General features: G+C 36.1%; 1 protein-coding gene across 1 annotated transcript in view; it reads right to left on the bottom strand.

The window, feature by feature from the left end:
• The window catches only part of NPSR1 (neuropeptide S receptor 1), a 158,348-nt gene that overhangs the window by 42,533 nt on the left and 100,470 nt on the right, over positions 1 to 15,345 (bottom strand). Inside the window, exons 3-5 of the mRNA XM_072412223.1 lie at positions 11,203 to 11,306; positions 9,667 to 9,760; positions 8,263 to 8,464 (exon numbers count right to left, since the gene is read on the bottom strand). Of these exons, the coding sequence (XP_072268324.1) occupies positions 8,263 to 8,464; positions 9,667 to 9,760; positions 11,203 to 11,306 (400 nt within the window). The remainder of the gene's footprint in view (positions 1 to 8,262; positions 8,465 to 9,666; positions 9,761 to 11,202; positions 11,307 to 15,345) is intronic.

Here is a 15,345-nt window from a genome sequence, read left to right on the forward strand (position 1 = left end):
TATATAAGTTAGTAGAAAGTGTTTCAGCTGGCAAGCCATTCCTTAGACAATATAATATTTGAAATACAGATTTGTTTAATCAGAAGTTGTCACCTAGCAACAGTTTATGGAATATTGGCATATACCTAATTATTATTCTCATAACTTCAAGCTTTACAGATACCAGTGGCAATTAGTGGTGGCTAAAAAAAGCACAATTGTGTGCTTTTTCTAGCGAGAGACAAAGATTAAAACTAATAGGGACATATAGAAGTTTAAACAAAGAATTAAAGGTTAGACAGTGCTTACCGAGGTGCGTGTTTTTGCTACTGTGTGGCAACAGCTTATTAAGAAACATTTTCATTTTAAACAAAGTAAGAGTACGTAGGGGATAAAGGATTAGAGGGGGAGATTAGAGGTGGGGAAGAGTGGGGGTACGGGGGGAGGAAGTGTCATTACAACTTATACTATAAAGGGTCACAAGAGTAATTTTCTCAAATATTTGCAAATTAAGGTGAGTATAAAGGGAATTATACGTCTTCTTCGGTATTCAAGAATAAGTATTCTGGAGTAGTAGTATATTGAATTCAGTAAAACCATGTCTTATTAAATGTATCTGTTCTCACATCTCGTGTTGTAATCAGATCCTTCATAGACATAATGTCATTTATTCTTTAAACCATTGTAGCAATGTTGGAGGGGAGTAATTTTTCCAAAATATTGGAATATGTGTCTTTGCAATAATCGAGTGTTTAGGTAAGGAGTTGTGGTACTTATTCTTTGAGAATGTGAAGATTTGAAACAACGCCAACACCTATTGTAGATAGATACAGTTAGGTCAAATATGATGTCTGCTACACGGGTCCAAAAGGGAGCTAGCACTGGACACTTCCAAAATATGTGGAGTAAGCTACCGAGGTTGCTTTTGTACCTCCAGAAAGCAGCATCCACCTAAGGGTATGTTTCCGCGAGACCAGCTGGAACGCCTTGTGAGTATTTTGTAATTTAATTCTTGATATGTATTACTGATTGAGACATTATGGCCAAAGTACAAAAGTTGTTCCAGCTGTTTAGGCAAGAACCTAATATTAAGGTCCTGTTCCTACTTGGCAACAAATGGTAGTCTCGACTGTGCTAGCAGGAGTTGATGAGTGAAAGTTAATGTACCCCGCAACAGTCCCACTACTAGACAGAGTGACTCTAGGTTAGACAGTGGATGATCAAACTGTTGTGGAGCAGGGATAGAGCAGCCGAAATGTGACAATTGCAGTGTGCGCCAGGTGCCCAGTGCTGGAATTGAGTGCTCCGACTGTAGTGCTACAGTTGCTGTCCATTCTGATGTACTAAGAAAGTGTTTGGCTTGGAAAACTCCCTGTTCTCTCCATACTCGAAACAGTGATTGGTAAATGCTTAGTTGAAACTGTGGGTGGCCTGGAATAGGACACAGAGTTGATGAGTATGTCTACATTCCAGATATCCTAAAGTGTTTAGTAACAGTGCGTAACATAGGACCTATGAGCGGGTTTTTAATCATTGTTGTGAGAGTATCAGAAGGTATCGAGGAGACCCCACCGGTCTGGAACAGGAGATACTGTGTCCTCTCTAGACAACCCTTTTATGCAAATCAAAAATTCTGTTGTTGTTTTTGTTTTAAGTGCAACACTCTTTTTTTAAAAAAGAAAGGGTGCAGCACTGCCCCCTAATTCTGAATGAATGGGAGCACAAAGCCTCTCGGGTGATCCTTCTGCGCATGGCAAAGCATGCACAGTGAGATTGGCAATTTTTTTTTCATCCTACATCACCCGATCTCGTGCCTGGGTCGAGTGACGTAGGATGAAGAACCAGGAACTAGAGGAGAAGATGGCGGCGCCCAGAGCGCTGGCTTTGGGACGGATGTCGGGACAATGCAGGACCCGATGCAGGACACCCCTGAATGCATTGGACTGCTCTGAGGGATTGAAGGTAAGTGTATTTTTTTTTGCCAGTTTTCAGTTTAATTAACTTTTAAGCTATTTATCAGCTCAGGTGACAATGAGAGGGATAGTGCTTTAGATTTTTGGAGAAAAATGCGGTGAGTAGGTATTTATCTCTGAGACAAGATTGGGTAGAGTAGCCCTCAGGGAAATGATGTAAAAATGCAGGTCATTGGCATAAGCCACTACTTTGTGGTCTTTTTTCACTAGTATGGCTTGTTTGGATTATTCCTGATATGTCGGAGAAATGATTCCAATATTATTATAACCAATAGGTGGGATAGTTGACACCCTTGCCTTGTGCTGTTACTTATTGTTAAGGGTTGAGATAAGAGACCATTGACTTTCATTCGGGCTGTCAGGGTGGGATAAAGGGAGTACATCCAGTATATGAAATTGGATGGTAGCAATATGTGTAGTAGGGTGAGTTTCAGGAAGTCTCAATCTACCCTGTCAAATGCTGTCTCGGCATCTGCCGGTAAAAGCATTGCAGGGATTTTGTGAGTTTGGGGATGATCAATTAAATTCAACGCTCTGATGGTATTGTCGCGAGCCTCGCAACCTGAAAGGAATCCCCTCTGATGAGGATAGATGATAGTTTGTAGCAACAGGGTGAGTCGTCTGGCTAATATACTGCTAAGCAATTTAAGGTCATAGTTTAGGAGGGATATAGGCCTGTAATTGGTACATGGGACTTTATCAGGTTTGAGTTATATGAGAAGAGGGGTGCCCCTGGGCAAAACTGCACCTTGCACAATGACACTGAAAGCTTCAAAGAAGTTTGGGGTCGGAATTTGTAGAAAACTCTAATAGTGGAGTATCAGGCCATCAGGGCCCAGGGCTTTGCATGTGGGTGCTCTGGAGATGGCAGAGGACAACTCCCCTGCTCTGATCAAAGCGTTAAGAGTTTCCATTAGCTCTTCAGGAATAGAATGGAGGCCGTAAGATTGAAGGTAGGCACAAATTAAATCTGCCTTGTTCCTTTTGGTATGTGGGGGTTGTTTTTTATCCAAATTGTAAAGATTTAGATAAAAAACCTGGAAGGTCTCCGCTATGTCTGGGATGGAGGGTAGACTAGTCGTTGAAGAGGCGATACTAGGCATGAAGTCCTAGGCCCTCTTTTTCCAGGGAGCTTGGGCCAATGCCCTGCCACATTTATTAGAGTGCTCAAAGTAAAAACCTTTACATTTAGTCAACAAAAATTTTGTTTTGAATCAGTGTAATTCTCTTTTTTGTTCCCTGGTACGTGTGATCTGTTGCTCTACATCTGGGGTAAGCAGCCGCTTGTGGGGTACTTCTAGCTTTTGGAGTTCCCTAAGTGACTGATTTAATATCTCTTTCCTCTTCTTTTTACACTTGTGGCCTTGTTAAATAAAAAGTCCTCTTATATAGCATTTCCAAAGGATTAGTGGGTTGTCAACTAATGTGTGGTTTAGCCTCAAAAAAGGCTTTAAGATCGGATTCTGTCCTATTAAGCACCTCTGGAGACTCCAACAAGGAATCATTCAGTTTTTCCAGAAATAGGACACTGCTGAAGCAGTTAGTATCATAACTGAAGTAGGGGTGTGATTTGAAATAATGACTATTACGATATTGGATGAAATAATCATAGGGATAGAGTGATGATTAATCAGGAAGAAATCTATTCAGGCGTACATTTTATGCCTGGAGGAGTAAAGGTGTAATCATTTTCCTGCAGGAGGGAGGATTTGTCAGATATCTATAGACTGATGGGACTGAAAAAGTTGCTTGATCTTCAGCAATGCCGCATAAAACAAGCTTGAAGTACCCTTGGAGACATCTAATGCGGGATTGAGGGCAAGATTAAAATCTCCTCCTCGGATTAGTGTTCCCTTGCTGAATTGACAATAAATCTTAATGTGCAAACACAAGTTAACTTGTGGGCAGTTAGGCACATTATTCAACATCTACCCTGATCTGGCACAAGGAGAAGAATTGTCTAATTATTTGGAAGAAAAACTGTGTCCTCCAGCAAATCCTTTCTCATCCACCATCCAGTTTTCAAAGAGGTAAAAAATCCAGTGTTCATGCTGATGCCCCTTGCTGTTGCTTATGCTGTTTTTGTTGCCCCTCAATCATTATCATGACAGTTTTGTACTATAGATGTACAGAAAGTGCCATCTTTACTTGTTCCGCAGAAGCCCCCTCCTCTTTTTTCTTTTTTATCTTGTAGTTAACAGTCCCATGTAAACAGAAGTACACTCCCAGCCATCATATGGCCGGACAACTGAATTCTCTGCAGACCTAGCTACTGATACTAGAAGTTTGTGAAATAATTCAGGAATTGTGTTCATCCCCAATGAAAGGTACTAAGTTGCATTTATTTTTAAACCAAGCAGTCCCTGCACTCCACGAATATGCTGCCCATGATAAGTCCTCTTCCCTGAAGGTTTTACTGTTTAGTCAACTCTATGTAACAGCACACCCTTATTATTATAAAAAAAAATACTCGAAGGGGAACTGGAAGAAAATGTCCTCAAAAATTAAATAAATAGGCATGAAGCATGAAGCTGTTTCTATAAAGTATGGCTGAGAAAGCACATTTTTAAGCCACCTGACTAATTGCAAAGCTACCGAAAAAAGTATTGTTCCCAAAGTTGCTGAGGTGGCCAAAGAAAACTGCTAACATGTCTCAAGTGATTTTTTTAGCATGTGTGTTTTTCATAAAAGCATGTGTTACATATTAGCTCATGGGAAAATATTTAGGTCTACTTTCAAGTGCAATATGAAAAAACTCAGAAAGGTGTATGTGAGAAAAAACTGCCCTCCCAGCTCCTGATAAATAAATAATTGTTTTTATAAATTATTCTTGAAATATTCTGCAATAAAATATCCATTATCAATATTATCAATTAAAAAGATAACTCACTGCCCAGTAATATGTCTGGGGAAATTAATTAGAACCTTTTCCAAAGGGCAATATCCATTTCTGCACATCAAGACAATAATATTATTGACATCAAAGGTCAAAAAATACTTAATACCTACTTCGAAAAAAATACTTTGACCTGGCAAAAAGAAGCATATCTCCTTAAAGACATTATTACACATTTAGTCACTAAAAATACTTCAGTGAAACTGCTGTTTATGTAGCTAATATATGAGAAAAATTGGACATCTTCAAAATTTAAACTTCCTTAGTCAAATATGTTAACAATATACATGAGACAACTTCAGTGTCCTGCAATAATAAGTAGTAAAAATAGAAAAAAAAACTTTTTTTTCCAATCTACAATGCAGAAAAAAAGAAACTTCTTACCATCCTTTGTTTTGTTTTTAAAAAATATAGTGTACTGTCTAGTCACCTTTGAATACAGTGCTAAGCATTCAATTAACATACAGTTAGATCCATAAATATTTGGGAGACAAGAGACAACTTTTTTTCTAATTTTGGTTCTGTATATTACCACAATTAATTTGAAATGAAACAACTCAGATGCAGTTGAACTGCAGACTTTCAGCTTTAATACAGTGGGTTGATTCAAAATCCATTTGTATTGCATTCAATACAAAATAACTGTATTGAATGCAATACATTGGATTTTTATGTGTAAAAGCAGTACATTGTCTTGCATGAACATTTATTTTACAGTATAATTTATTAGTATAGGTATATTATTTTTTTAATATATTATTTTTTTAATTTAATTAATTTATTATTTTGACATGATTTTGTGTTTCCAACTTTTTTTATACTCATACTATAAATATACTGTAAAATAAATTTTCGTGAAAAACAATGTACCGCTTTTAGACATATAAAAGAAATGAACCACCCAGCAGTTAGGCAGGTTAAGCAGATAAAAGTCTGGTGTTGAGAAAAGCCTGGTGTTGAGTTGGGGAGGGGGGGGGGGGGGGGGTTGTATGTAAAAGATTTTGTTGTGAATAGAAAACATGCGGTCAAAGGAGCTCTCCATGCAGGTGAAACAATCAATCCTTAAGCTGAAAAAACAGAAAAAACCCATCCGAGAAATTGCTACAATATTAGGAGTGGCAAAATAAACAGTTTGGTACATCATGAGAAAGAAACAAAGCACTGGTGAACTGTGAACGTCCACAGAAGACAACAGTGGTGGATGATCGCAGAATAATTTCCATGGTGAAGAGAAACCCTTTCACAACAGCAAACCAAGTGAACAAAACTCTCCAGGAGGTAGGCGTATCGATATCCAAGTCTACCATAAAGAGAAGACTGCATTAAAGTAAATACAGAGGGTGCACTGCAAGGTGCAAGCCACTCATAAGCCTCAAGAATAGAAAGGCTCATTGGACCTGGAACACTAGTGTTTATTCATGATGTGACACAGGACAGAAGCAGCCAAATGAATTCTGAGGTGTTCAGAGACATACTGTCTGCTCAAATCCAGCTAAATGCAGTCACATTGATTGGGAGGCGTTTCATAATACAGATAGACAATGGGCCAAAACATACAGCCAAAGCAACCCAGGAGTTTATTAAAGCAAAGAAGTAGAATATTCTTGAATGGCCAAGTCAGTCACCTGATCCGAACCCAATTGAGCATGCATTCCACTTGTTGAAGACTAAACTTCAGACAGAAAGGCCCACAAACAAACAGCAACTGAAAGCCGCTGCAGTAAAGGCCTGGCAGAGCATTAAAAAGGAGGAAACCCAGCATCTGGTGATGTCCATGAGTTCAAGACTACAGGCTGTCATTGCCAGCAAAGGGTTTTCAACCAAGTATCAGAAATGAACATTTTATTTTCAGCTTTTTAGTTTGTCCAATTACTTTTGAGCCCCTGAAATGAAGTAATTGTGTTAAAAAAAGGCTTTAGTTCCTCACATCTACATCTACACCTACATCTATTGTAAAAGAGTTGCACACATTTGAGATACTTTAATTCTTTTCATTTTTCCTTGTATTTTTCACTCTGTTAAATACAAATTTTCTCTGGGTTTAGTATTTAGAGTCGAAAAGAAAAAAAGAATTAATTGAACTACATGGTGGTTGGTTACAATGACACAACATGAAGAAATATAAATTATAAAATATTGGAATATTGCCTTATTCTGTATACATGATGCGCTACTTTCATGCACTGCTGATAAAGTGGTCTTCAGGTCATTGGTGTTATATACTTATTTATACCATATGTGTAAATTAAAATTTGTTCAGATAATATAAATGCCTTCACAAAATGTAATTACACATAAGCTTATTTAGAAAGCAGACAAAGATGCAATAGATGAAGGATTTTACAATGAAACATTAAGTTGGATATGACTGACAAATTCCAGAGCACCATAATATTCTGGTATTTTATATTTCCATAATTTTCACCTAAACATCACTTAACCACTTTAGCCCCAACAAATTAAAGCCTTTTTTTACCAGACTATTTTTTAATGTTCTGTGATAACACTTGAAAGGATTATAGATGAAGCACTACATACACTATACACAGCTTTACAAACAACATTTAATATACAACACAAAGTGAATTTAGATTTAATGTGTAAATATATATATATATATATATATATATATATATATATATTACATCTATAATCTAAAATAACTTTAATATAACCTCGGGTGTAAAACAACACAAAAAGGATTTACCATACATGGCAAGTCAAAACGCAGAATCAATCAACAATCAGGTGCACCTCTACCACTTTCCTGAGAGTTAAGAGGGTAAACAGCATCTAAGTGTTGCTAATCAAGTGCACTTGATTCATTGATTATTAGCAAGTGTGACAACCTCCAAAAAACAGAAAATTAAATTTTAACACTTTAACATGTATGCAAGACAACACAATCAAAATACAACATCTTCATCAAAAATAATAATAATATTCAGTAAGTAATATAAGTAAAATAATATTAATTTGCATAGTAATTAATTCAAGGAAAGTTCTTGTTTTATCAGTCTTTGTATGAGATTAGGGGTACCTGTACATGTACAAGAAACATAGTTATTAAACATGAGTATGAATGTACAGCAGATATGAATGTACAACTACATTGACCTACTAATGAGAGTCATTCTCAATTTGTCGAGTAAACTATGTTGTATTCTTTTTTGTTTACAAGTCTAATTCATTGTATGTGGACAATATGAAAAGTTATTACCTCAAAAGCTGCAGGTACAAAGAATATTTTATTTACGTAAACAAATATAAAAACTTTAAAAAGAAAAAATAAGAGCTCAATTAAAGATTTTGTTCTTCCCTTGGATTATATACATACCAAAGTTATATTTCTCTTGGAAGGAATAGAATAAATATTATAATGAATAGTTGGAGCTATGGCTATTGGATATTTACCTTATGATGATTAAGGGGATGAAATATACCAGCAAGGCCACAGTTGTCATATAGGGCTTCCAGTAAGAGTCATCTGGCCACAGGGCCCAGCACTGAATTTCTCCATTTGGAAGTTGTAACTTTCCAAAAATAACCAATGTAGGAATTGAAAACAGGAATGAAAGTGTCCATGCAACTGCGATTAACACCTTTGCTTGTTTTTCTGTGAAAAAAAAAAAATCAGAGGTTTTTAAACTGTAGGTATTGTAAGTTAAATATTTAACCTGCATTAATTAAAAGTTTAGGACTATATGAGCATTGCTGCTTGGAACCCATCATTCCATTCTCACTAAAGACATATAGGAAAAATTGAACATTAATAGATCAATGCATTGGTACATTAAGAACATTCATGCAAAATGGATTCTCTTCGCCTACATTACCATAACTTTTATTCATTGGTAAAAAAAAGTGTTTCAGGCTGTACTTAAAGTGAAAGTAACCCAAAACTAAACCAAAACAAAAAAAAAATCACACTTACCTTATATCTCACAGGTTAGTCTATCCATCCGGAGGTTTCTTCTATCGGGTCCCACGTCATCCCAGTATCCCGGTGCAAAGGGAGCAGAAGGCCCCATCATTTTCTCCTCTCTTCTTCTGCATTCTTCTTCCTAGGTCACCAAATCTTTCCCTATTATCCCGGGAATCCGGCGAGGCTCTGTGCTCCTATTCATTCTTGATCGCCTTGGTGATAGAAAATGAAGGGGGCAGTGCTGCACCTTTTTTTTAAGAAAAGGGTGTTGCACACTAACAAACAACATTTTTACATCAAATAAAATAGGTGTTAAGGTACGCTTTAAGAAAGATATTTGCTTCTTGTTCTGACCAGATATCAGTGAAGACAGGCAGTCATTCCAAGTTTTCTCTACTGGTGATGTAGTATGACTGAATGTCAAGTGCTGACATTTTTAATTGGCACTAACACTTCATTTTTCACAGGAAACTTTTGGAAATATCATGCTTAGGAAAGAGTTCTTGAAAATGTATCCTCAAAAATCATGCAAGTAATAAAAATATCACATTACTCATCACTTTTTACTCATATTTCTACAAATCATACTTATAGGAAAGTATACCTCTTCTCTATCTTAGATACATAACAAATATTCTACAACCTTCCTAAGGAAGAAAAGCTTGCAGAGACTTTTGATTTATTAATATATAACAAGGCGGAAGCTGAAACTTTATAAAAGAAATCCATTATTTGTTTAAAATGAAATGCATTTAAAGCATGTATAAAATAGTCAAATGTGTAAGTCACTACTGCTCAGTTTGTGATATAAAGATAAAAAGTGTTTAATAGACAATGCCTAGATAATAGGCAAAACCTGTAAAAAAAAAAATCATAATATATGCCTGTCTTACCTCCTTGAAGAAATTTCATTGGATGAACTATGGCATGGTATCTGTCTATACTAAGAGACACAAGAACATATGTAGATGCATATAAAAGGACAACCTATGAAAGGGAAAAAACAACAGGAAACCCATGAAACATTTTAAATAAAACAATATGTGAAGTACAGTTATATCCTAATAAACTAAACCTAAATGTAAACAAAATGAGAGTAGGCAGGTTGTTAACTGCAGAAGAGACAGGCAATTTCTTTTTCTATAAAATAATTACATTTTTTAAAGTTGTAAAACCCATTGGTTGAACATTTATAATGAAACTATTGCTGATGTATGCAAAGTTTAATGTTTGTCTCAAACACTTTGTCTTTTCTTCTTTAAAAAAAATAGAGATATTTTTCTTCTTTGGGAGGACGTAGCTCTGCTTTAAATATAAGGAGGGAGTTGATCATATTGTCAGTATTTGGGAAAGGTAAAGCTAAGGTGAAAAGCACTTTATCCAATGAAAGGCTCTGAGACCTGAGAACAGACATTTCTTGATATCCAGTGGTCTGATTCCAGTACCTGGGTACCCTGTTATCTTGTATTTGTTGTTAACTGTATGTACTCTGCATGTTTTGACTGTTTTGTAGTGTTCTTGATTTAGGTACAGTTGTATGTAACTTACTATAATGCATTTAGTCTGTATAATCCATTTACACTTTCAGATTTTCCAATATGTCCCGCTCCAGTAAGTAAAAAGCACTTTGCTGCCAATTACCCTGCTAAGTTTTGATTTCAATTCCATTAGCTATGTCAGTCAACTATTGTAAATTGTTTGCGTGATATGTATATAATTCCTTACAATGAAGTTATGTTATTTTCTCTTTCTCTGTGTTAAAAATACCATTGAAAGTGTTTTGTACATGAGTCTTAACTGCTAAATTATATTTGTTGACATTTTGATAATTTGTACCTAACAATGTACTTTCATTGTTTTTTGAAGCACTCATATCAGTCCTGTAAAGTTATCTCCATGAACTCCTATTATGTTATGGAAATAGGGAGATTGGTGAGTGAGAGTATAGTGAGTGAGCCTGGTCATCCAAGGACATGATTTGGGAGGATCACAAGGTAAAAAAAAAAGAAAGCAAAACTAAAACGTAGAAAGGTAATGCAGCCCCCCCACATCTAAGAAGTGGTAAGCTGCAATACATTTTTATGTTTTTGTGCTTAGATATATTTAAAATATCATGAACTGTTATCAGCCAGGGAGTGTGAATTGCATATGGCAGAACCAAAGCCATGGCCTGAAAACCATGCCAATCTATATATAGGCCTTTAAACTTAGCAAGTTTATAACTTTGTGCAAAGCAATGTTGTCTTCTGTTTATCGGTCTTATATAGGACCTAATACTAAAATAATTACTGGTTGGAGGAACCCGCATATTTTTTTTTACCAGTGACCACCATTTATTATTTGAGACTACCTCTATCCTGAAATAGTATCCATACTGATACCAGAAGTACTCAAATAAGATATTTTAAAACAAAACCTCTTTCACTCACCTGAAGGTACCTCACAACCCTGCAAACAATATCAGGAGCCAAAAAGTCGCCAGTGTATCTCCAAATGATATCAGTCATAATACTTATAATTCCTGTTAGGCCATCTTAAATACAAAAACAAGAAAAATCAGTAATCACAATGTGTATATTGCTAGTCAACATTTGAACTACCCCTTTTCCTGCCATTTACCTGCCCCTTTTACCCAAATAAACACACACAACCAATTTATGACTGTTTAATAACAAAAATACTTTACTAAACATCACAACATTATACCCTTATTTTAATTTTACAAGAAATTAACACAACATATCTTTATGACAGTACCCTACCCACCTTCCTAGCTCCAGGTCCACAAAAACAAAAACCTAAGCCACCATTTTATAACTGGGGTCTGCCACCACCATTCTTAACTGCTTAAGACATACCCCACTGCCTTGGGAACGATATTCTTTGTTAGCAGCCCCTTCAACAACTAGCCGTGGGGGCACCTCAGTTTCCAACCACACATAGGAATGATACGCCTACTGCGTGTCAACACCAAACTTGTTAACCCCATTTCCCAGCCAGGATTACCACCCCCGAGGACCTCAACCACCCCTCTTTGACAACAAACCAAACAAAAAAAAATCTCAGGGATGGGTGGGAGGGTCTTTGCTACCAGACTGATCCCCTTCACCACCATCCCTCTTACATAACCTCTGTTTCGTCTCCTCCTACTTCCACCTGCCCCATTCACCACCTCTATCCTTCTTTGAACCACAGCCTACCACTTTAATCCTTTCTCTGCCAAATCAGCCTTGAATCTCTTCATCTTTTCATATGTCCTTCCACCTACTCCTGTCCCTGCCCGGCTTTAGGCCTACCTTTCAGTAGAAAGACGATATATTTACAAATGCAATTTTTATAAAAGAGGTAATTAAAAAAAAAAAAATATATATATATATATATATATATATATAAATAAAAAAGTTTAGGCAAATACACCATTTTTAGAAACTGGTTTATCTAAAAAGAGTATTAATTAGTATGAGGTGTCAAAAAATTAACATAACATAGAAAATTTAAAGGCTGGGTTATTATGTGGAGAAAAATATTTTACAACATTTAAATTCCTGCCAAGTAATGCCACAAAAATTATCATACCAAAGAAAATGTAAAACGTAGATTGCTTATTAGGAAAAAAATGTCCCTTCCTGACAGAAATCTAACAAGAAATAGTGACCCACATTTATTTTCATACCTCATTTTGCCACCTATTAAGCTTACATAGATCAATAGACTGCTTGACAAAACTATTCAAATGGCAAACTTCCCAGACAACTATGAGGACAATCGCTCATTAGCTTTGTATTTACAGTAGACCCATACACAAACAGTGAAATCTCAAGTTTTACCTAGTTAAAGCTGAATTCCAGCCTCACCTTCAGTCTAGCCTAACTGTACAGGATCATCTGCCATACTAAAATTGCTTACTCGGGTGGGTGTATGTGACAGTTCTTTAATAAACTTGAAAGTGGAAGATTTTGCAGTTGGCATTTGAGTTTTTTATAGTTCACATATAGTTCACATATCAGGCCCAGGATGTTTTAAAAACAGTAAATTCATGTGTTTGTCTGGAGTTTTTTTTTAGGCTGGGTTCACATCTATGTGCCTGTGCTAGTATGTTTGCAGACTCGTGCCTTGCTGCTGTGCAGTGCCTATTGTTTGGATTGGCTGCCTATTGAGTAGCAACACACCAAAACACCATGTAGCATTTCTGTTTAAATCACAAAGCAATGCCAAGTAGTGTGTTTTTGTGCAATGTAACACAGGTCTGCCACATGCCCATTGGAATAGGGCATTGAGGTGTCAATCAAAGTGAGGGTAATGCACTGCATCCATGTTAATTCAGCTTTAATATATTATAATTTGCTATTGTTATTATTGGTTATCTGCCTCTGCATGTTTATATTTTGGTTTGAAATGGGTGGTACTGTTAAATTTTCCAGGGTTTTTTATTAGTAACTACCTGTTATTAATTCAAATTAAACTTTAAATACCTATTTCTACACATGGCACATTTTTATTAAATAGTGGATGGTTCATAAAAACTACAAAAAATGAATCTAGTATTTCCCGTAAAAGGCAAATTGAAACCTCATTAGCAACGACTCTTGTTTCTTCAGTTTCTATCTTCTACAGATGTTCTCATTCTGATTCTTTTTCTACTTCCAACTGAAAAAGCTCTTCAAAGATATTACACAATGGTAGAGCTCAGGTTAAATGTAACACTCTTTTTAATATTATTTATCTTTGCATATTCAATTTTTCTTGCAAGAAATAGTACAGAAAATCTAGTTTTATTCTTTCAGTTCCTTTTGTTTAAAGGTTATTTTTATGTGTGTAGTCATGGCACTCTTTACTACATATGAAATAAATAATATAACTTATCATCTTATAAAAAGTTAAAGATTCACAAATTCTTCTGCAAACTTTTAGATCTATAGAAGGTAAGTTTATAGTGAAAACAGTTTCCAACTCATCTTTCTAGTATAACCACTATAACAGTAACAAAAATGTAACACCATGCAAGGATGTCCTCATGTCCACATTTCTATCATCATATTATCATGTAACAATATTAGTGTAATTCCAGCTGTTTTCAGAAACTCTTACATCTCTCAATAGATCTTTTGTAGCAAAAACACTTGATGCTTTATTTTATCCATGTCAAGCTTTTACCTCCACCCTTTTTCACAATAAAACTACTCACTGTTTGCCAAAAACCCTCTTTTCTGTTGTGTTCTTACCTCAAATTACCCAGCGTTGTCAAAACGCCCACTCTAGGGCAATATAGATTACTCCATTGGATAAATACCCAGAGCTCTTTATTTTTTACCTCAACCCACTCACCAGAATTGGGGACGTTTATTTAAATAGGTCTATACATGTTTGCTAGAAATCAGGGAAAGTGTTTACTGAACATACCCTGTCCCCAACCTTCATCAACTTATATTAAAATAAAATCTGTAAAAATGCAGTAAATGTCATTTTTTGAAAACAAATTGCAAATTTTAAAAACCCAGTAATGCATTTGTCTTTGTGACTTTTAAAATGTAACTTTTATATTTTGGCTCCTTATATATTCCCTTGCTTTATCTGATAGCCTGAATGTTGTTGTACACAGAAAATTGAAAGGCAACTTCAAGTTAAAGTGGAGCAGGTTACTCTTTGGCTACTCAGCCTTTGTCGTTTCCGCCACAAAATGAACATATCTTCTTGTATATCAATAGTTTGTATATCAGTGGTTTCATTGAACTTTTATCAAAGAGTAATCATATTTCATTTTTTTTTACATTGGATTCAAATGGAAAAACTAGCAAATCTTGAGAGAAAATGCTGCTAAATAGATTTGGTTTCTGAAATAGATCTCCTGTCCTAGGTGACTATGCTCACTCACTGAACTGCATCTGTGGTGAAATAGCTCCGTTACCCTAGGACAAAACCACAGAAACATTGCCCTCTTCTCCATGGTGGCACAAATTCTGTAGTTCCCAGAGAATGCTGGGGACAATGCAACAAGCAAAACTGCCGCATCGGATGGTATTGGTCAATACGATTTCTGGCAGAACCTATAGGTATTTTTATCACTTATAAAAATATAACTTATCAAATATACAGTATAACTTGTCAATATTATATACAGCCGGGGATTTAAGTATTGAGCACGTCAAGCTTTTTCTCAGTAAATATATTTCTAATTAGCCTATTGACACGAAACACCAGATGTCACTAACTGCCTAAGAAATCCACACGTACAAAGAAGTCAAAACAAATATGTCAGTAAATTATGTTAAATAAAGTGGAATGGTACAGGGACTAAGTATTGAACACACTTTTTGAAATGTATTTAACCACCTTGCCGTTAAGCCCGACCTTCGTTCGGGCACAAAAAAATTGCAAGGATGGTTAACCCCGAGATTTTTCCCATCCTTACTTACCTGGTCCCCCTGTGCTCATCCAGCGTCGTTTTCGTATTCCAGCGTCGTCCTCCGTCCAGCGTCGTCCATCAATCTCCTTCTCCAGCGTCGGGTGCCAGCGGGACCGGTAAGATGCCGGCTGGCATCTTGTGTTCCGCCAGCCGGCATCTTGTGTTCCGC

The sequence above is a fragment of the Pyxicephalus adspersus genome, chromosome 5 (genome assembly GCF_032062135.1).
Source record: "Pyxicephalus adspersus chromosome 5, UCB_Pads_2.0, whole genome shotgun sequence".
Lineage (NCBI taxonomy): Eukaryota > Metazoa > Chordata > Amphibia > Anura > Pyxicephalidae > Pyxicephalus > Pyxicephalus adspersus.